General features: G+C 54.2%; 1 protein-coding gene across 2 annotated transcripts in view; it reads left to right on the forward strand.

Annotated features, from left to right (window-relative positions):
• Positions 1-556: 556 nt before the first annotated feature.
• CSF1R (colony stimulating factor 1 receptor) overlaps positions 557-22,009 on the forward strand; it is a 28,136-nt gene continuing 6,683 nt past the window's right edge. The window contains exons 1-14 of one of the 2 annotated variants that reach the window (XM_090020387.1): positions 557-759; positions 7,925-8,179; positions 9,096-9,380; positions 10,255-10,391; positions 11,504-11,663; positions 12,139-12,328; positions 13,811-13,926; positions 14,369-14,483; positions 15,250-15,437; positions 17,033-17,145; positions 19,547-19,673; positions 20,220-20,324; positions 20,685-20,795; positions 21,830-21,992. In XM_090020387.1, coding sequence (XP_089876513.1) covers positions 711-759; positions 7,925-8,179; positions 9,096-9,380; positions 10,255-10,391; positions 11,504-11,663; positions 12,139-12,328; positions 13,811-13,926; positions 14,369-14,483; positions 15,250-15,437; positions 17,033-17,145; positions 19,547-19,673; positions 20,220-20,324; positions 20,685-20,795; positions 21,830-21,992 — 2,114 coding nt within the window. In that variant the 5' untranslated portion in view covers positions 557-710. The remainder of the gene's footprint in view (positions 760-7,924; positions 8,180-9,095; positions 9,381-10,254; positions 10,392-11,503; positions 11,664-12,138; positions 12,329-13,810; positions 13,927-14,368; positions 14,484-15,249; positions 15,438-17,032; positions 17,146-19,546; positions 19,674-20,219; positions 20,325-20,684; positions 20,796-21,829; positions 21,993-22,009) is intronic. The other variant, XM_090020389.1, reaches the window with a different exon arrangement.

A 22,009-nucleotide genomic window follows, 5' to 3' on the forward strand; every position in this document is an offset into this window, starting at 1 on the left:
CCTCTGGGCCTTGCTGAGCCAACCCTCCCTGGGCTCCCCTGACACTTCCCCCAAGGTGAAAACACCTGTGCTTCATGCTCCAGCTCCCTGTGCTAGATTAGCACAGCTTGGCTGGCTGCATTCATTGCCAGATTAGCTGAAAGTGGCCTGGGATGCGTTTCTTCCCCCGTGCCAGTGCAAGCGCATAGGATGGCATCCGCACCCCAACGTGTCTGCCTAAAGGGAGCTGTGACAGGGCCTGGTTTCCACGTCCGTATTTTGGAAAAGTTTCGTAAGTCAAGTATTTACGTCAATCTGCTCCCCACGATTCAGTGGCTGCGTGGTTGAACGTGCTGCCATCGCAGACCCGTGACACCGCCCAGCGCGGAGGGTGGGCCGCAGCAGATCTTGACCAATGCCGAGGACAGCCCTTGCAAACGAGGTGTGGCGAAGGGCCGTTTTCTGCCCCAGTGCCCCTCCCTGGGGCGGAGGGGGTCTGCTTTTGATGACATGGTGTAACTCTCCTTCTTCGCAGAACTAGGGATTTCCTAATTTGTGGTCAGTTTTGAAAAAAAAAAGAGAAGTTTCTCCCAGATCAAGCAAGCCCCTGAAGAGGAGTCAGCGTCACTCGCCACTCCAGCCTTCTCCCTCCAGGGGATCCACCGTGCCGGGCATCGACTCCTCACCTGCGTGCGGGAGACCTGATCGGTGCTGAGCGAGCCCCAGGGGACATGGGGCCTGGCCTCCTGGTGCTTCTGGTGGCAGCTGGCATCTGGCACGGTAAGTCTGAGCGCGCCAACTTCACCGAGCCGGGCTGAGCCCCAGGCAGCTTGACGTGGCGGGCCAGAGTGGGAGGCTAGAGGGAGAGTGGAGATCTGGGTCATGCCTGCTTCAGACCACACTGGGGTCAGGGTGGGAGAAGCCTGTTGCAAGGGATGGCCACTTCAGTTGAAGCAGGTGCCATGTGCAGGCAGCCAGCACAGGGCAGTTTGCAATACCTGCACCTGGTGGTGTCGACAGGCCCGTGGGCCGTGCTTGCAACGCTGGGCACCAGGAAAGGGGCAGGCTCCAGGAGATGCCAGAAGCTCCAAGACAATTTAAGATACCCCTTCCTGACTTGAAAAGTAACTCAGCACCTGGGAGAACTGACACACGTGTTTAGCACGCAAGATGTCTGAGGTCTAGCAACTTCCAATAGTTGTTCGCGACCTACTAAAATTATCAAGATGACTAAGTAGGTTACACGTCTCCATCTGTAGGTACCCAAATGACTTTATACCCCCAGCCCCTCTGTCCTTTTAAGGGCTGAAACTTGGTTGAACTGTGCCACAGCTCTTGGCCGAGCCCTGGGCTCATCCTGTCAGTGCTGGTATTGATGCTTGCATACTTGCTGTGCAGTGAAGTGCAAGCGGCGCTGGGCAAGCAGAGACAAACTGTCCTTGGGAGGGCTGGGTAACAAGCTGCATCCTCCAGGAAGCATCAGGGGTTGCATCAGGCAGGGGTTTCTCTAAACTTCATCCTTGGCCACCCAATTGGTTGTGAGCTTGAAGTTGTCAGACTCGGGGAGAGGCAGCAATAGCTCCTTCCTATGCACCCTCACCTGTAGGAGGGGATGTGGGTGCTGCTACAGGGTCAAACTGCCTGTGAGCACTGCTGCTCCTGGTCTTCAGCAGCTGAGTCTTTATCTGAGTTGCCTGAAAATCTCACGGCCCGTGGTGTGGGTGTAGGAGGTCTGCAAGGGCTTGCGTGGTGCTTGCTGTCTGGATTGATGAGTCCGTTTCCTGACTCCTTGGTGAGCCAGGCTCTTCTCAGCACTCGCTGGGCTTGCCTTCACCGCAGAGCCCTCTGTCCCCACACAGGGTTTTCCTCTCCCGGCAGGGGCAGGATGCCCAAATCCTTGGTGGGCTCCTCCACAAGCATGTGGGAATCAGATATTTTAAGATCTGGCTTGGAGCATTTCCCGTCTCCTACGGTGGGATGCATTTCCAAAGGTTTGTGCCCACCTTAAGGAGGTCCCAGCTGAAGCCTCAGGCCCACACGGAGATGTTGGCTGGGCAGTGTGGGACGTGGCAGGGGCTCTACGTTTCTCTAAGGACGCCCATGGAAGGTCACTCTTGATGCTGGAAGCCACTGGAGCTGCCTGGCGTGCAAAGTAACCTTCCTTGGGGGTTGTCTGTACAGATCTGACCATCCCGGAGGTGGCTCTCGTCTGGCGGATGCCACCAGCCTGCTTCTGACAACTGCCAGCGGTCAGAGTGGTCTGTCTGTGAGGCTGATGCAAAGCCACAGCCCAGCTGCTTCCCAACACCGCAGCCCCTACCTGACCGCGGAGGCTTCCCACCCTGCAGGAGTGGCTCGGGGCCCCCGCTCACATCCAACCACTCCCCATCTAGCTAGCTGCCAGGACCCGGTCCTGCAGGCATGCTCTGAGCCTGCCCCAGCCCTGTGCAGTTGGCACACAAGGTGGGGAAAGGCAAGCATGCCCTGGCAGTGAACGAGTGCCCTGAAGCATGGTAAGCCTGGCTTCATGGCTGCCCTGCCGGACCTGGAGCCGGGCACCGAATGGTATTGGGGACAGCAGCGCTTCCAACCCCTGGCACTGAGCTCTGGAGCCTGTCAGCCTCCCTCTCTGGCCTGACGTACAAAATATCCTGTTACTTATGCAAAGTGGAGCAGCTTGCATCGAAGCACCCACACCCCCAAGAGCACTTGCGAGCAGTGGGAAAGGTGGATTCAAAGCCCTGCTTCTAACAGGGCAAAGGCAAAGTTGGAGCCTGAATCCCACAAGAGAAACCTAGCCACCTCGGACAAGCCTTTGTTAAATCTCTGCGGAGAGACCGGGCTGACCTGGCACCCAGCTGCTCGCGTCTGAAAGGGCCCCGTCTGGCTCGGAAAAGGGCATCCTTCTCAAGCCAGGGCAGTCACGCTGGCACTTAAGCCTTGGCAGCTTAGGCAGCTCCACACTGAGCTGGATTGAGAGGAGCCTCTGATGAGACCTGTAACTCTCCCCACACCCTGCCCCACGAGCCTGGCCCCTCCTGCAAAGCCGGAGGGTCCCGGGAACTCGAGAGCAGGGACCGCAGCGCCGTGCCAGGTCCCTCTGAGGATCTCCACCCAAGACATCCAGCAACTGGCTTAAGCCATAACCACCCCGTGAGCCTGTCCAGTGTCCACCCCGCGTCCGGGGCTTTCCCATTCCTGCTCGCAGGCTCCGAGCCTGGTGACATGCCAGTGAGGCCAGGCTGGGTCGTCCCTCGGGAGGCTGGGGTCTCCAGAGAAGCCGGAGGGGGACACCCCAGTGAAAAGCCTATTTCTGGGTTTGGTGTGTGCATGGAGGTGTGCGCTTGGGAATGCCCCCCCCGGGGCACCGACAGGCCCCACATCCATCCCCGAGTTAGGAGCCCCGGGGGGACACAGCTGAGGAAGAGCACGGCTGACAGTTGTGGCTGGGCTGGAAGAAGGGAAAAGGGCCTCATGCTGTAACTGGAGGTCACCGTTACACAACGCTGGTGTGAGGAAGCCAATGGCCGGCACTTACTGACAGTGCTGAGGAAGCTGGTGGGGATGGTGTGGGAGACATGCTCGAGCCCTGCGCTGGGTCTCACTCACGTCAGCAGGAGCCCAAGGAAGAAGGAAAAGTCCTTGCACGTTTCCGAGGGGGTGGGACGGTGATCTGCCGCCCCGCCGTGCCCCTTAGCCCCTCATCTCGCGCCCAGGTGGGCTCCAGTGCCACCATTGCCCAGGCAGGGAAACCACTCAACACTGCTGCTGCATCGCACGCGCGCAGCGAGCGAGCCATCACTCGGACGCTTCATATCGCGCTTGGCTGGATGACAGGAGCAAGGTCGTCCCAACACAAGAGACGGGCCGGATGCATGAGGCACTGGGCGATCGCTCCGCAGCCAGCTGATGAATCATAGCGAGCCGGCCTGGAGCCCGCGGGTCTGTGAAATAACATCCAGGGGCTCTCCGCCAAGCAAGGGGCACCGAGTCCTTTGACCACACACCTCCACGCACCTCTCGGCGACAGCCACGTGGTGTCCCTCGCACCCCTTTCACGTGCCTCCTTTCAGAAGCACGTGGGAACAAGCCAAAGCTGCGGATGTCAAGACTGGCGGCCAGTCGGAAAAGTCTGCCAAGCAAACCAGAGCCCCTAGTGAGGTGGCACGGAGGGCAAGGATGGAGAAGAAACTAGTATGTGAGCAAAACATCATCCCCCTTAATACATTCCTCTAAAACAGAGGTTCCCAACCACCAGGACCAGGACGAGCACCCTGCTTAGTCCCCCATCTCATCTATCTGCCCGGGCGAGCGGCTTCCACCACCGGCAGTCACACGCAGGGTTAAAGTTGGGCAGCGGGGCAGCCCGGGAGGGAGGCAGCCGGCTCCATGCGCCCCATCCCACTCCCATGCAAGTTGGCAGCATAAAAAAGGTTGGGAATCGCTGCTCTAGGACTCATTCCTGTATATAAGGGAGAGGAAAAACCTTGTACTGCAGAGAGCTGGAAAATGTGGCTTACGGAGGATTCTGGGATAGATGTTCCCCAACTGGGAAAGGAGAGAAGTGGTTCCTCTTTCCATGACAAGAAAAAAAAACAACAATGGTAAAAAAAACCCAGCCACCCTCAAAAGGAACAGTGCATCAAATATTTCCACATCCCCCAGGCCTTCATCTCGGCCCTGCGGCAGCCTGCTCACAGGTCAGCAATGCCTCCGCGGGGACGGCGTTGCCAGGACAGCTCTCTCTGCACGCAAAACCAGCAAAGCGCTCTTCGCACGGACTAGACTCACAACAGCAAAGCAGCCCCGGGAGCACTGCAACCCTCGGGAGAAGGCAGCTGTGAAAGAAAAAGCACAGTCCAGCTAGTCTACCTGCATGCACACAAGGGCCACCTCCAGAATAGACTCCGGTGCCATCGTCACTTGGGTAGACTTGACCCTTTTTCAGGACATTGGGGATAGGGGCCAGTCAACAAAAGCCTTGGAGCTATGGGACAGGGGCCTCACCGTGAAAGGCTTGAAGATGCTCTCTAAAAGCCCTCCCTCACTCTTCTCCTCCCCCTGGAAAAAATTCAATACCACATGGATTTAGCATTCGCAGTGCTGTCCCCTTGCCCTTCCAGGAAACGTGCCCAGGGCTGGACTGGCGTTTTGGCCCAGATCCCCTCTCTCCCACCTCCGTCTCTCCCACCCTACAGCTGTCACGGTGTCCCTCTTCTCTGAAGCTTGGAAGCACGTCCTTCCTCAGGTTTCATGGCTCCTGTCTGGCTGCAGCAAGTAACATTTTTTCTCTCCCTGGGAGAAATCAGGACTGGGTCTATTGAATGCCATGAACTCAAATGAATAAAAGAGGGGGAGTTAGGAAACCAGGAGCAGGGGGAGATGTTACCATATCCTAACATATGCTCAGGTCCCTTTAAGATGGAAAAACAATGGGGTAGAAAAGGAGAAGTGGAGTAGCCAGAGGAAAGGGGTCAGGGGCCGCTGAGCCCCTGGGAGCACAGCTAGCCCTTCGCAATGTGTTTCCGGTACCCTCGAAGGCCTGGCGTGGGGCAGTGAGAGCGCTCCTTCCCCAGGCCTGGGACACTGATTCATTTCTCACTTCCCCTCACCCTAAATTTAGGCCATGACTACAAAACTCGCTGACACAGGTTTCTCTGCGAGCAGAGGGCTGGAGCTGGGTCCAGGTTCCCCTTTGTTCTGGAGAAGGAAACACCAGTTCCCCAGAAAAGCTGACAGACGAAGAGGATGCCTACAGTTCAGCCCCAAAGCCTGGCCCAGGGCAAAAAGGCTATTTAGCAAGTTGGGGATGGCAAAATCGGAAGCTGGGAGAAGGGAAATATGTGCTGGATGCAGAAACCGGCAGGAGAGAACAGCCACTGAGGGACTGCAAAGTCCCCCAACAGCCGGGATTCAGTGTCATAGATGTAGGGTCGGAAGGGACCTAAGCAGATCTTCAAGTCCGACCCCCTGCCCTGGGCAGGAGAGAGTACTGGGCTCATATGGCCCCAGCTAGGTAACTATCCAGCCTCCTCCTAAAGACCCCCAGGGTAGAGCCAGCACCACTTCTCTTGGGAGCTGGTTCCAGATCCTAGCCGCCCTGACCGTGAAGTCGCGCCTCCTGATGTCTAGCCTGAATCTACCCTCTGCCAGCTTGTGACTGTTATTCCTAGTCACTCTGGGAGGCATTCGGGGGAACAGGGACTCCCCCAATGCCTGCTGGTCCCCCCTGACTAGTTTGTAACAGGCCACTAGATCCCCCTCGGCCTTCTCTTGTGGCGGCTGAACAGGTTCAGGTCCCGTCGCCTCTCCTCGTAGGGCCTGCCCTGCTGCCCCCTGACCATGCGGGTGGCCTCCTCTGGACCCTCTCCATGCTGTCCACATCCCTCCTGCAGTGCGGCGCCCAGAGCTGGACGCAGTACTCCCGCTGCGGCCTGACCAGTGCCGCATAGAGGGGACCTTGGACCTGCACATGATGCATCTGTGGATGCACGACAAGGTGCGGTTGGCTTCCTGACCACGTCCCCGCACTGCCGGCCCATGTTCATCTCGGCATCAGTGATGACTCCAAGATCCTTTTCTGCCTCTGCCCTGACGAGAAGGGAGTTCCCAGCCTGTAGGGATGGTGCCGGTTGTTCCTCCCCAGGCGCAGCACCTTGCACTTGTCAGTGTTGAACCCATCCTGTTCTCGTCCGCCCACCCCTGTAACCTGTCCAGATCCAGCTGTATCCTGTCTCTCCCTTCTAGTGTGCCCACCTTGCCCTAAATCTTGGTGTCAGTGAATTTGAACAGGTGCTTTTTACCCCCTCGTCCAAGTCGCTGATGAAGATGTTGAACAGTGCAAATCTGAGGACCGAGCCCTGGGGGACCCCAGTGCCCACATCCCTCCAGGTCGAATAAGACCCATCCACCACTGCTCTCTGGGTGCAGCCCCTCAGCCAATTTGCCACCCATCTGACTGTGTAGGCATCAGTGCCACAGTCACCTAGCTTTTTAATGAAAACGGGGTGGGAGACAGTGTCGAAGGCCTTCCTGAAGTCCAGAAAGACTATGTCCACCACGACACCTGCGTCCAATGATTGTGTGACTTGATCATAGAAGGCCACCAGGTTGGTCTGACAGGACCTGCCCCTAATCAACCCATGCTGGTTGCCCCTGAGCATCACCCCCCGCCACCCCCACACTGGTCCTTCCCAGATGTGCTCTTGGGTAATTTTCTCCAGGACTGAAGTAAGACTAATGGGCCTGTAGTTGCCCAGGTCCTCCCTCCTCCCTTTTTTTGAAAATGGGGACAACATTGGCCTTCTTCCAGTCATCCAGCACCTGGCCAGAGCATCACAAGCGCTCACACAGCCGTGCCAGGGGCCCCGCGATGACCCCTGCCAATTCCCTCAGCACCCTGGGGTCGAGAGCATCTGGACCTGCTGATCTGAACACATCCAGCCCCTCCAGACGTTCCCTAACTCGGTCCTACCTGACCCTGGGCCTGGCAGGGTGTCTCCTGAGTCCATCCTGAATCTCGGTGGGGGAGTCCTGGTCCCTACACAAAAAAATGGAGGCAAAGAAATTGTTTAAAAAGTCTGCCTTTTCCTCTGGTGCAATTACCAGATTGCCAAGTGTATCCTACAGGGGCCCCATGTTACCCAGTGCCTTCTTCATACTCCCTATGTTAATTAATTAAATCTGGACGATTAGACTTCACCAACTGAGTGTTTGAGGGCTCTGACATCAGTTTCTTCTCTGGACCCAACTCCTTCCATCAGAAAAGCTGGAAGGCCGTGCCCCTTGGTGAGTGCCAGCAAGGGAAAGGGTCTTTACTGCATGTGTACAAGGAGCAAACTGGCCCGACATGCGATGTTTCCTTGAGCCCTTGCTAGAAAGCTGTGCTCAGCCATGGAAATTCCCACCTGGGTTGCTCACCCACCCTCTCTTTCTTTGCTCGCAGGTTCAGCATCTCCAACCATTGAACCCAACGTCCCCACTGTGACAGTGAACAATGGAGACCCGGTGAACTTCCTTTGCTATGGGGACTCCAGAGTAGAATGGGTCACCAAACTGAAAGACAAAGTTGTGCGCACCGTGGGCACTAACAGCACACTTACTATCGCCAGTGCTACCTACAAGGACACGGGCACCTACCAGTGTGCCTACACCAACAGCAGCAACCGTGGGAGAGCCTCTGTGCATCTCTTTGTGAGAGGTAGCTATACCAGATCCTGCTCTGTTGATGATATAGGACTGTTTTCAGTTATGCCAATAAAACCCCTCATGGAGGCAGCGTATTCAGTGGGTGGCACCAGAGTAAAACTCAGGATGCTTGGGTCGTTTATCCCAGTTGCTTCACATCCCTGGGCCTCTGTGTTCCCGCCTGTAAAATGAAGCTAATGATGCAACATCTCCCACCCACCCCCCCCTTTTTTTTTAAGCACTTTAAGGTATAGGGATGAAAAGTCCCTAGAAGAACTAGGTAGGAGTATTCACTATTCAGATAGCTTTTCCTCAGGTTGAACCAAGTCCCAAGCAACGTAAGCTAACCCAAACAGCCAAGAATAGGTGAGTCTGCCAGGTCCATACCAGGCATAACTCTATTCCCTCTAAGTTCCCACCTTAACTGCTAACAGAAGATCTGTCCCTGTGTAGCCAACCCATAACTTGCACCTGAAGCTTTACATCTGTGCGAGCTCTGCGGTACATATGGAAAGCCAGGTTGCACTCAGAGCCACGGGCTCCTTCACCCGGCCCACGCCGGGCCTACAAAACGGTCCGATAGCACAGTTTTGCCTCTGCCTTTCGGGGGACCTTGCAACCGGGCATCTCCAACTCCTCGTTAGCCGGTCAGATTGATCCTTCCAGCTGAGGCTTTTGTTGATATAACCACTTGTTAAGGGCTAACTGCCACTCACACAACCCCATCTCAACTATTTAAATGTCATGGCCTGGATCTGCCGTGGCAATTGTCTTAATGAGCTGTGGGGCTATCAGTGGGGTCAGGACTACCTGACACCAGCTGAAAACTAGGCAGCCATCCAGGGCAGGTAGACGGGAGCTGGACCTATCACCCCTCTGCACCGACTCTGCTCAACTTCACCGTCTGGTCTATCTTATCCCCTCAACAGATCCCATGAATGTGTGGTACGTTAGCACCTTCAGAGTCCTAGTGAAGGAAGGCAGTGACGCCCAGCTCCCCTGTCTGATCACCAACCCAGCCTATGGATCCAACGTTACTCTAGTAATGGACGACCATTCCCCCATCTTACCAGGGACGGAGTTTTCTTTCAGTGCTCAGGACGGAGCAACGATACACAGAGTCCAGCAGGCTCAGAAAGGTTACTACAGATGCCAAGTCCTGATCAACGGAGAAGCAAAGAAGTCAACAAAGATCAGACTGCTTGTTTCTGAAGGTGAAGGGTTAGGTTTCTGGCTGCTCTTCCAGTGGTAGCACTGGTGGGGGGAATTCTCCCGAGGAAGGACGGACCAGCGAGGTTAAGGATGGGAAAGACCGGCGGGGTCCCCGAGACAGGAATTTTCAAGTTACGTGCCCAGTTCCCACTAAAGTTGGTCACCTACCCCTCGCCCTAAGCCTACCTCCCAACCAAGGCATGGTTGTCCCCTAGGGCTGTGTCCTGAGTAGACTTAAAGTGTCCCTTTGAAAACTCTTCCACAGCCTAATGGAAAACTTTCCTTAGCAGCCTGCGTAGTACTGGGAGGGCCACATACAACATTGCCATGAAGAATAGGTTCAGTCAGCAGGATCCCACTAGCACTGACCATACCCTTGGACCCTGCCCTCCTGCCTCCTTGGTGCCCTGGTACTTGTAGACAGGGGTGTAGGTTGCAGCCGTGTTGGTCTAAGGACACGGGCGGACAAGGTTCTTTGGGTGAATCTGATATCTTTTATTAGACCAACTTGAATAGTTGGAGAACAATTTTTAAGCATGGTTTTGGGTACTTGTAGATGCATTTGAGACACTGCTCTTCATTCTGGGAGCTCGCATGCCCCGAGGTCTTTGCACTATGCCTCTTAAATGGGGACCCATCCAAGACAGGCCTCCCCTTCCCTTTGAACCTGCTGAGCTGCCAGGCAGGGGCAGTGATGGGGGTGTAGAAATGGCAGCAGTAGATGCGATGGTGACACCAGAGGGAGAGGAATGATCAGGGTTGGTGAGGAGAGCTGATGGTAGGAAGAAGTCAGCAAGCCCTTGGAAACTCCCCCAGGAAGCAAAGACCTTAGCACCCTTGCACAACTCACCTGGACATGCGTCTGCCTTTGCTCAGCAGTGGAGATGCCCGTCTCAGTCACGATGGAGACAAAAGACCATGTGCGAATCCAGGGTGAGACTTTCTGCATCACCTGCCAAGTAAAGGCTCCTTCCCACAAGTACGACATCACGTGGAAGCATCCGGCCGAGAACGTAAGTCACAGTAGCGCTCCCGGCTCTGCGGCCGGGTGCATCTCTGGAGAAGCGAGGGAGAAGGTGGCACTGGGGGCACTCGACTCAGGCACGCACCAGATGGACGGGGGTGACTGCAGCAAAGGACCGAAGCCCAGGCTGAGACTAGGCATTGCCCACCAGCCGTGGAGATTTGAGCACAGCTGCCCATTCTTTCCCTTCTCGTCTTTGGTGCAGCGACGGTGCGCCCAGAGTCAAACATAGGTCTTTTTCTTGGCGTCTAGCGGCACTGAAGAATAAATTGGATGTTGTTTATGGGGATTCACCGAGCATGAACCTTGACATCTTCTGAGGGAAACTGAACTGGCTTCTCCCAGACGGCTTTCCCCCAAGAAATGTCAATGCCGGGCCTGCACACCAACAAACGTGCTCAACACACCCACGCAAGCTCCCTAGCAAAAGGGAAGAGGGGGGAAGACTTTTCTTTAGAGCCGCTAGAGCATTGATGCTCAACATTTGGCCCCACAGTCCAGATGAGGGGCACAGGGCTGGTCCACAGGCCAAATCAGACCCCGCACCCCAGGATAAGGCCCCAGAGGTCTGGGGGCCTCAAGCCACCTCACCCACTGGGGGCCTCATGGGTTGAGTACCTCTGCTCTAGGGCATTGACATAAAGCACTTAATGCAGTGCCAGGTCCCCCACATCCCAGCTACCTCAGGGATTTCTTCACATCACTACCTTATCATGCCAAAGTGCTGCCTAAAGGCACGTCTGGAAGGGCACCATAAAAACCCACATTGGACTGGCATATCCCAATGAGAGCGGACAGCAGCTAAAATAAAGAGATGGCATTGATATACTAAATATTACTGTTTTCAGATGAAGCAACATACATATGGCTTAGAAGCAGGGCTGGCACTAATGGAAATGAAGGTGCATGCCTGTCCATACTGTACAGTACCAGTACTGAACATCCAAATTAAAAATACCTGTTTGCACTCACGTACACTTAAGCTACACAGAGCAAAGCAGAGCGATGTGGGGGAAACAAGGTGACGGGCCCAGTCATTAAAAGTCTTGGCTTTTCCCTTTCCAAACAGATTGCTCTAACAGACCTTTCCTTTGATTGCAGGCCACAATCACCAAAAGCACTGACTATGTAAAGAAGGATTACATCATTAACATCACCCTGACCGTCGCTGCAGTGACAATGGGAGATAGCGGAAAATACACTTGCATAGCTAACAATTCAGGTGGATCCAGGAGCTTGTCAACTGTGCTCAAAGTCGTAGGTGAGCAATTTCTAAAGGGGCCAAAAACAACGTGCCTGTTTCGTGATCACACAGACGTGATCCTTGCTGGCATCTGCTGCATCACATTCCAGTGTTGTTTTGCCATCGGAGGCACCGGGATCAGCTCTGCCCAACGAGGGGCTGATTTCAGTCCCAGTAGTCTGCAGGGATGAGGTGAACTCAAGCTTACGTGTCTCAAGGGACGATGGGCAGGTGCCACTGTCTTTTCCCTGGCTTTAAAACCATATAAACCCATTGGCCACCCATCAGGGAAGGGCACCCTGGTATGCCTGATGCCAGGTTTGACCAAAATGGATTGTGCCAGCGACAGAGATCAGTAAATGTTCTTTCTTCCCCTTAAATCTGCTCCGGAGTAAGTGCAGTGGACTCCCTTGAGGGCGCTGGAGCCATGCACCACCCTCCTGGATGGGGATGGCCACCCCCACTGACCGTCTTTGCTCTTTTGGTCCTTCAGAGAGAGGCTACGTGCATCTGTCTCCTGTGCAGAACGCCACCCAGAAGGTAGCGCTGGGAGGGAGCTTGCAACTGCAGGTCCAGATTGAGGCTTACCCTCCCCTTCATGACTGGGGCTGGAGGCATCACAACCCTTCGGAGGACACTGAGAGCTCCCAGCTTGAAAACCAGATGGCTACTGGCAACAACCGGTATGGCGTCCCCTCTCTCCTGGGCATATTTCCAACACTGCCAGAGGAACCCTTCCCCTTCCAGACTGGCATGCCTACAGCAGACTACTTCTATGGGCCACCGGTGGGTAGAGCGAAGGGAGGGGAAACACGGCCTCCCCCATGTCCACCAGCAACAAAAAACCCGAGCAGCGAGGAAGGAAAAGGCACAGGTAGTCAAGGAAAGTGTCCCCACCCCTGAGCCAACCTGGCAGCCTAATTTTTGAGAGGCGTCACAGCGTGAGCCCCCGTCACTCTCATGGGTGGCTGCTACCAGAGCTAAAATGCATGCTCTTTTGGGGCAAAAGGCACAGGGGGGCTCGTTGGGTACCAGCAGGTCAGATGGTGCCACATCTTCATCACACTTGTGTTTGATGTAGCAGGAGCCTGGGAGCTTCAAGATTGTATAACAGATGCTGCTTTATTAGCACCACAGACGCACACAGCCCACTAGCCCTAGAAACCCCCTCACTCCTCCATCATGACTGCCCTCACCAGCCCCTGGCTGCTTGAATTTTGCACCCCAGAGCCTCACACCCCAGCTGGAGGGTGATTGCAGCAGCTGGAGGAGGATCTGAGGCCGGACAGACATGGCCCAGGCACTAGGAGCTGGTCAATTGGTGGGGGAGAAAAAGGGTAGCTGGGACTGCACACTTATCACTTCACCCAGGGCCCCACAAAGCCTCAAGTCAAGCTGAGCCACAACAGGATGCCCAGAGATGCGTCCTACTAGCTGGAAGAAGCTGGCAATTCCTCTTTCATTTCTCAGACACCAGAAGTAACCCCGAGGAGGAACAGAAGTGCAAAGCTACCAAAAGGGTAGTCGGTCAGACTGCTGCTCAGATCCAGGCTCTACAGGCTGGGCTTGGGGTTAGGGACATGGAGCGAACAGAACAGGCTTTGAGAGAGGGGGGAGCCACCGTGGGGAAATAATACTTCTCGGTCTCTGTCAGGCCAGTCCTGGGCCTTTCCCAGTTGAGGACTCTGGTCTTAAACTCTCCCAGCTTCCGAGCTGTCCCTCTGAAGAGGTCACTGTGCGTCAGCTCCCGGAGTCTGCGCTCTTCCATCACGGCACGTTCTCTGACAGGAGTGGGAGGAGGGACTGGAGTAGATCTCCTTGGTCTCTCTCCAGATGAGGCCGGCTGCAATGCAAAGATCCCGTAGCTCTTTCCAAACAGAACAAAAAGCAGCACTGCCCTCCTGCCCCACACCACCTCGCTGTGTCCCCTCCGAGGAGGAGCTTGGCAAAAGCTCAGTGCCTAATTCTCCTTGGTTGGCACTGGAGGCCATCGATCTCTGCTCACAGGGTTGGAGATGGACTGGTACCGGGATCCCGGTGGCTGCTGGGGATTCACAGGCAGCAACTGAGGCACTTAGCAAGTGCATTGCACTGTAGAGCACCCCACACGCTGGTTGTTTCCATACCTGTAATTCCACCGTGATGTCTGCTCTCTCCTGGGGCAGGTACAACAACACGCTCGTCCTGAGCCGCCTACAGAGGGTGGAAAGTGGCTTCTACACCTTCTATGCTGCAAACAGCGAGGACACCGCATCCGTGACCTTCAGCCTGTTCCTGAAGTGTGAGTGCCCGTTGCACGGGGTCTGCGCAGTGATGCACAGGAACTGGGGAGAGCTGGACGACGAGAGGAGACCCAGCTCCTCCAGCCAGCAAGGGACAAGCCTGCAGAAGAGCTGCAGGCAGGCAGCTGTTGTTATAATGATCCAGTTTGCCCAAAGCAGCCTGGGTCCAGGCCAGTAACACCTGGAAGCCGTTACCACCTGAGCAATGGAGACTGCCCACAGGGCCATATTCCTGGGGGTGTCAGCAATTGCCCCCAAGAGCAAAGAGGCCCGTGGAGCTGGAACTCCTGCTCCAGGGAGGTAGCCAAGATGTACCGGGGGGGGAAGCTGGATCCCAAAGACCCCGAGGGGCAGGGTGGAGCCCCTTCCCTCAAAACCAGTAGGACTAGAGCTTTGTTCAGGTGAGGACAAAACCAGACATCCCTTTGTGTCCCCATCCAGCCCCGCCTCGGATGAACATCGTGCCAACCAACAACTCCAAGATCCTTCGCTGCCTGGCCGATGGCTACCCTGCTCCTCACGTCGAGTGGTATCAGTGCTACAAGCATGCCGAGAGGTGAGCAAGGCTGGGGAGAGGGGTCCCACACCGCAAAGCACTTGTGCCAGAGCTTGTCATTGCCAAGGGCACAACAGGCTCTATGAAGGTGCCCGCTGGCACCCTGGAGCTATGCCCAGCACGACGGCAATGCGGAGTCTCCTGCTGCCGACTACGGCAGCTCCTCCGTCATTTCCAGTAGGCGCCAGTGAGCAAGGTGCCTCTCCAGCACCAGAAGGTGATTTAGACCAGCTCTGGACGGCAAAGTCTAGTGCATGTACATTGTACACAGCTGTGCTGGATGAGACCTGGTGAACACAGCACCGTTCCAAAACGGCCCCTGCTCAGGAGGGAGCAGAGGTATCCCGCTAGCTGAGCTGCTGGGGAGGGACGATGTCAGCAACCGGGGCATGAGTTTTGTTTGGTTTGCACAATGGGGAAAGGGGCTTTACATCAATAGGGCCTTGCCGAGCACAGCTTCATCTGAACAGCTACGTTTTAGGTTTAGGGTCATTTCCGTCTATTAAAGGAAATGGAAGAATCTTTGTTGAGGAAGGAAGTGAGCATCCCTGGGAGATGGAAGGGCAACAAGTTTCATAGATGTTTGGGTCAGAAGGGGCCTTAGCAGATTATCGAGTCTGACCCCCTGCTGTAGTGGGACTCCAGTCCCTGGGGGTCTGCTTTCGCCATTAGCACTCACCCTGCCCGCAGGAACAACGGAGCAGTGATCTCCATGACCTAGTCTGGCTGCTTCAGAGACATGCTCTTGTCTCCTCTTTTCCTGCAGATACAACCCAAACTGCACCTTGATTCTGAATGACACCAGACCACAGGTCCTGGATAAGACGCTTTTCAAAACTGTGCAAGTTGAGAGCATCCTCCCAGTCCCCAAGATGAACGCCAACCTTACCTTTTGCTGTGTGGCCATCAATGAAGAGGGGAATGCCTCTGAAACCTTCCACCCTTACATTACAAGTGAGATGAGGGATTCTGGTTTTCTCTGCTTAAAAATCACAAATTCACTGATAAAAGTTTGTAAATTCTTTGATTAAAAACCCCCAAATCCACACTTTTCCACAATTAAAATGAAACGCCACTAATATATATATATATATATATATATATATATATATATATATATATATAAAAAACATGGCATTCAATTGATACCTATATATATATATATATATATATATAGGTATCAATTGAATGCCATGATTTATTGATATATTTACAATTTGAAAGCAATTTGAAAGCCTATCAGTGCTTTTATCACTGTAATAAAATAAATTCTAAATACCTATAAATTCTGGCGTTTGATTTTAGTTTTTTTATCGTGGAAAACAGAGCTCCCCTTGCCCCCTTTGCTCACCAGGACACTGGTCCAGCTGTGGCTGTCCCCTCTGCTGCTTTGTGGCATTGAGCAGCCCCGATATGCTGGTGCCCTCACTCCCAAGTCTTAGCCCTCCAGCCCTGCCAGTGCCCCTCACTCCCAACCCAGAGCCCCACCACCTCTCCAAGCCTTGCTGGTGCCCTGCACGTCAAACCTGCAGCCCCTTTCCCACTCCAATCCTGCCAGTGCCCATTGTGAGGCTATGCCTCATTTCTCCACCTGCTCCATCCCTGCCCATGCCAGGAACTGAGGACAATTCTGCAGGAGCTGTGCCTTAGCGAGGGCAGGGTCCACATCACCCAGCCACCTCGGAGGACCATGTGGGCAGTGACATTATTCATCGCTGCCCCTGCCACTCACCAGTGAAGCCATCTGCTTACAGGTGTGGCAGGGGGGAAAAATAGCACTTGAACTCCAGCTTGGCACGCATTCACACCAAGCCCAACACATGGCCAGAAGGGGAAGCATGTGAATTAGACCTGGCTTGCCCAGCGTCTGTATAGATCCTGGGCTTTAGCAGGGCTTTTTGGTGCTTTTGTCTAACAGCTGATTGAACTGGGAAGGTGGGGTCAATAAAGAGCCTTCCCCCAATAAAAAGGCTTCCTCCATTATTAGCATCTCCAGGCACATCCTGGAGCCCTTTTACTCAAAAGGCCTCAAGCCTCAGGTCTTCAGGTTGTAGCCATACTAGTCTAGAGGTAAAAGGAATCAGAAGCTGTGGTAGAGGTGCTCTCTCTTATTAAACCAACTAGATTTTTGCAACAAAAAAATATTATTTAATTGCAAGCCTCTTTAATTGCAATTTTTTTGGGCAAAAATCAGAACTGGAAGCTTGCAATTAAAGAAATATTTTTGTAATAATCTAGTTGGTCTAATTAAAAAAAAAAAATCACTTCTACCATGAGATCCGATTCCTCAATCCTCAGGCACATTCTCACTAAACCAGTGAATGCAAAACTGAACATAGGTCCCTCCACTTGACAACCAGGGTGAGTCTTCGGCAGGCCTGATTTTCTACCTGCCTCCTTCCCCTGAGTCCCAGGGCAGCACAGTCAGCTCTGGGGCTGCAGCTGTGTGACTGGGGGCGGGGGGCCAGGCAGGGCACTATGGGGGTGACGACTTAGTGAAACAAGCATTGGCATGTCTGAGTTTCCCCCTTTCCCTCATGTTCCTCCAGGGGAAGTGTGGATGGCCCCCAACAAGCTCTTCAGCCCCACCTTGTACAGCTGCGTGGGAGTATCCATCCTGCTGCTCCTGCTCCTCCTCCTCCTCCTGTACAAATACAAGCAGGTCAGACTGAGTCCCCGAGGGCGAGGGGTGTGCAGCAGGCAGAGGCCTGCGCGCAGGGGTTTGCGACTGTCGTGCAGTGCGGCCAACACGGGCCCCGTGGGGGTGCAGCAAGCCTGTACCTCGCTGAACACCTTTGGCTTTCAGCAGGGAGCCAGGCTGGTCCCACGACTGCAGCTCTTGGGTCTGAGCAGCCCTGCTGGCTTGGCAAGGGAGATCTGGAAGTGCCCCTTGGCCAAGGAAGGGGCTAGCTTATTTCATGCCACTAACTTTGTGAACCTGAAGCCCTGCACTTGGCTATTGCTGGGGGTCACGCCAGCTGAGGGCAAGGGCAGGCACGAGTCCAGCAGAAAGCAGCTTCCACGCTTATATGGTGGACGGCTGAGCTGCCCCTCCCGCACGGGCCGATCTGGAGCCCACGAGCCCTCGTGCCCATGCCTTCTGCCCATCACAACCTTCTCCGTCAGCAAATACTGGACCCCACAGCCATAACTAACCCCATTTCTCCCTGGTACCGCATGGTCCCAGTACTATGCAGGCTTTTCCTCCAAGTGCTCGGCCAAGGTGCTCGCCCACATATTTCAGAGTCAGCTCTTTTTTGCAAGGATCAGCAGAAACGTGCAGATCTTTTCAGCCAGCGTCCTGCAAGCCTGGCCTCCCTTCTCTCACAACGAAACAAAAAAATGACCAGTGAGGCAAAACGGGCTGCAGAGGACATGAACAGTCAGCAGCCTCCAGTCAGACTGTGCCCCAGCATCACACGGGGAAGTAGCAAGACCTCCCTTTTGCTCTGTGAAAGCACCCTAAGGTTAAACCAGCCCTTGCTGCTCCTTGCACAGGGGAAAAGGGACCCCCACTCCCTAGTCCACCCTGCTGCAAGCAAGGAGTGCTGCTGCTTCTTGTCTATGTGAGCAGACAAAGAGGGGCGTCTCTCCCCAAGCACGGCTCAGCAGCTCAGGCAGAAAAGCCGTCTCCCACCCTGAGAGATCTCAGCTGCGGGTCGAGAAGCACCAGCTCCTCAGCTCTGCTTTGTAAGGAACAGGCTTCAGCTACTGAGGGAGACAGGCCGACAGGGACATGAGTGAGCCCAGCACCTATGGTTTCTTAGCCTCTCAGCCCCACCACTAGACAATTCGCAGGGGGAAAACAAGACAGCCGCACTCCCCTGGCTACACGGCCGGTATTAAGTGACCCTCCCCCGGTACGACTTTGCGGCAGGTAGAACCTACCCTGGTGTTCAGGTTTCTGGGCTCTGAGATGCTCCACCTTTCTGGGCCCAAAGCACGTTTGGAACAAGCACGTTTTCTTTAAGGCTTTGCTCCCAGCTCCGGAGCTGGCTTGCATCAGCATCATGAGACATGCCCAGCCTTTCACGCCTGCAGCCCATCCACACGGGTGATTCATGCAAGTCTGTAGCTCCTCCAGAGCGCCAGCTGTAGGAAGCATTTCCACAGCCAGAGCTTCGGGGATGAAGTGAATCATTGCCCACTTGGATCTGCCTCTTCCTTCCTGAAAGGGTAGACAAGACCCAGGCAGAGGAGCTGGCTCGCGCTCTCCTTCCCCCGCAGCACGCAGCATCCTGATGACCAATGGTTTCATGGTTTCACTTCCTCTTTCCTTGTTTTCCTCACCTCCGTCTGATTTTTCAAATCCTTCTGACGTGACCTTTACAGCACGCCTAAGAAGCTGACAGCTTCCGCCGCCCATAGGCTTTAGGCCCCCTGGCTCTGCCAGGTGCACATCTGGGGAAGAGAGGAGAAATGCTAAGTTCTCCTTCTGTGCTCTAGCAGGAACCAAATCCAAGGCAATGTACTTGCTAAGCTGTGCTCAGCAAAAGGGCGCAGGATGCACAGACAGCTGCCAGGGGCAGGGAGGGTAGATAGCAAGTGTTAAGTGGCTATTATATATGATGAAATCCCCTACAGAGGTGTAGGGCGTAACAGCTGTCCGAGCTCTATAGCCCCAACAGCTTCAGGGGACGAAGAGAAAGAGTTTCTGAGACTACGGACTCCATTGCCTGCTCTTCAGAGAGAAAACAGGAGGGCTGGCCTAGATGTTTGCATGGCCCTGGGCTGAGCAGAAGCATCCATGTGTAGGTAGCGGTGGCTGGAGCTTTTCATGTCCAAGCAAGGGAGGAAGGACTGGACTTTGTGACTAGTCAGAATGCCTCGACCCTGCTTCTCAGCCTCTCCCACCCCTTTGCAGCCCGTACGCAGAAGCAAATAGCATTGGATGGTCTAAAACTAGGTCCCTTCTCCAAAGCTATGGAATGACGTAGCGAGACCACTCTGTCATACGGGGAAGGGGACGTGGCTGCAACAGAGCCCCTGTGCAAGGGCAGCCTTGGATTGGGAACCTTGTGCAGAAGAAAGCAGCAGAGTAATCAGATTTTTCTTCCCCACAGAAACCCAAATACCAGGTGCGGTGGAAGATCATTGAAGCCTGCGAAGGGAATAACTACATCTTTATCGACCCCACCCAGCTGCCATACAATCAGAAGTGGGAGTTCCCCAGAAACAACCTACAGTTTGGTGAGAAACCCTCGTGGCTTCTTCGCCTTGAGCTGGCGACAACATGCAGGTCCAAACTGGCTCACGTGCAGAGCCGAGATGCTCCCGCTGGCACCCCACCCTCCTTGCATCTAAAAGAAACAATGGTTAGAGCAATAACATACCACCCACATGCAGGCCCCCTCTCCCTCCTGCATGTAGATCTACAAACAACATGAGACAACCCTTCTCCGTGCCCTCTCCCATGCAGAGCTGGGATGATAGGATACTGCCCATTCTCTTAACATTGTGCGAGATCCAGAATACCACTGCTGTCCAGGCTGCTTTCTGACCTGTAGAGCTGGACTGTCACTTCCTTAAAAAAAACAAACCAAAAACTTCTTTTCTCACACTGAAATCCCCCATAGACAAGGGCAGAGCGCATCTGAATTTCCCACTGCTCGTGCAGTTTATGTTTTGCCATGGTTCTGCCACTGGCACATCCGCTGGAGAGTCCACCCGAACCAGTGCTTCGGAAAGTTGCCGTCGCAAAACTTGGGTTCTTCTAAAGCAGATGTTCCTTTCCAGGAAAGACCCTTGGAGCAGGGGCTTTTGGAAAAGTGGTCGAAGCCACTGCTTTCGGGCTGGGGAAGGAAGACTCTGTCCTCAAAGTGGCCGTGAAGATGCTGAAGGGTAAGTCAAGAACAGGTTGCAGAGGGAGGCTGGCTAAGAAACATCGTGGCCCCAGGGGGCTGGGATTGAGGACACAGTTATTGCACCTCTAGCAGATTATAGGCTAGATAACACCTGCTTTGCAGGCTGGCACCATGGGTAGAACTGCTGCTGGTCATCACGCAGCCATAGCTGCCCTAGGTAGTGGTGACCAGTTATGGATAAAGGGGATGCATTCATCAATCCTCCTCCTTTCCCATATTTGCATCGACTTACCCTTCCTCTCATCTTACCTCTGGCCTCCTTCCCACTCCCTTCCTCAAGCTCCCTTTTTCTAACCCCTTTCTCTCCCCCATACCACCCTTTCCTCTTTCATTCCAGCCACAGCCGACACAGATGAGCAGCAGGCACTCATGTCTGAGCTCAAGATCATGAGTCATCTGGGCCACCATGAGAACATTGTGAACCTGCTGGGAGCATGCACCTGCGGAGGTAAGGCAGCGATGTACCTCTCCCTCAAAGGAAGTCTGAGGTCAATGACCAAAGAGAGCACCGGCATGTTAAAAACCTCTTAAAAACATGTCAAACTGGAAGCAACAATGGTCCCTTCTTGCTTTCTAACACATCGCCTCTTTCAAGTCGGCAACAGTCATGTGGTCATACTCATCGGCCAGCCTACCTAGCTACACTGTCCGGTTGACCTGATGCCAAATTAGAGATTGTTTGCTCAAGGGTTTTCAGTGACTATTCCCTTCCCCAAATTATGCCTTCAGTACAGCAGGCTGTTAGATCCCACATGTGGCAGGCCAGTAAGGGTGCTCCTGCATTGAGCCATCCACCTCACTGCACCCAACCCCCTTCCAGGCTCCAAGTGCCTCCCTGGGGGCTCCTCACATCTGGCTGACCCCCTCCCTGGAGCACACCCACACACCTGGGGGCAATGTCGCCACCACCCAGGGTCTGGACTGATCTTGGCCCTTTGCCCCTGGGAAACACAGGCCTAGTAGTCGTTGAGGGTACTTGACCCACTGTAAGAACTCGGGGTGCTCCCCTCAGTCTGAAGCACAAATAGTGGTCTCTCTTAGTCAAACCAAGGGGACCCCAAGGCATAATCTAGGTCCTCTCCCAATAAGTCTCCCACACTAGGTACAAAGGAGAACTTTATTGGTTACAAGGAGTAGGTTTGGCATCTCAGATGCTTTCCTGCAGCCGTTCCACGGCTTCTCTCCTTCCTAGAGCCAATTAAGGGATTTTGGCCTAGCAGAGCTGCCATCCTATTCCATGGACAGAACTGGAATGGATGAGAGTGGGCTGTTATCAGAGACTCATATATAACCATAAAGTTGCAGCAAAATCTCTAGTCTTCCAATGAAAAGTACATACAAAGTTGTTGCTCACACCAAGTCTATGCCCAGAAATCCTTGTTCTCTCACACCAGGGCTGCAAGTCTTCTCCAGAAGAGACAGGATGCAGTGAAATCACTTATTGATGGTCACCCACTTCCTTTTTTTTTTTTTTTTTTTTAGGCCCAATCTTGGTCATCACGGAGTACTGCCGCTATGGAGATCTGCTAAATTTTCTGCGGAAGAAAGCAGAGTGCCTAATCATCCAAGACTTGAGCTCGGATTCCTCTCCAGACAACACTGCCAATTACAAGAATATCTACCTGGAGAAGAAGTATGTCCGAAGGTAAAAATCAGGACCAG

The sequence above is a fragment of the Crocodylus siamensis genome, chromosome 10 (assembly GCF_052110815.1).
Source record: "Crocodylus siamensis isolate JL-2025a chromosome 10, ASM5211081v1, whole genome shotgun sequence".
NCBI lineage: Eukaryota > Metazoa > Chordata > Crocodylia > Crocodylidae > Crocodylus > Crocodylus siamensis.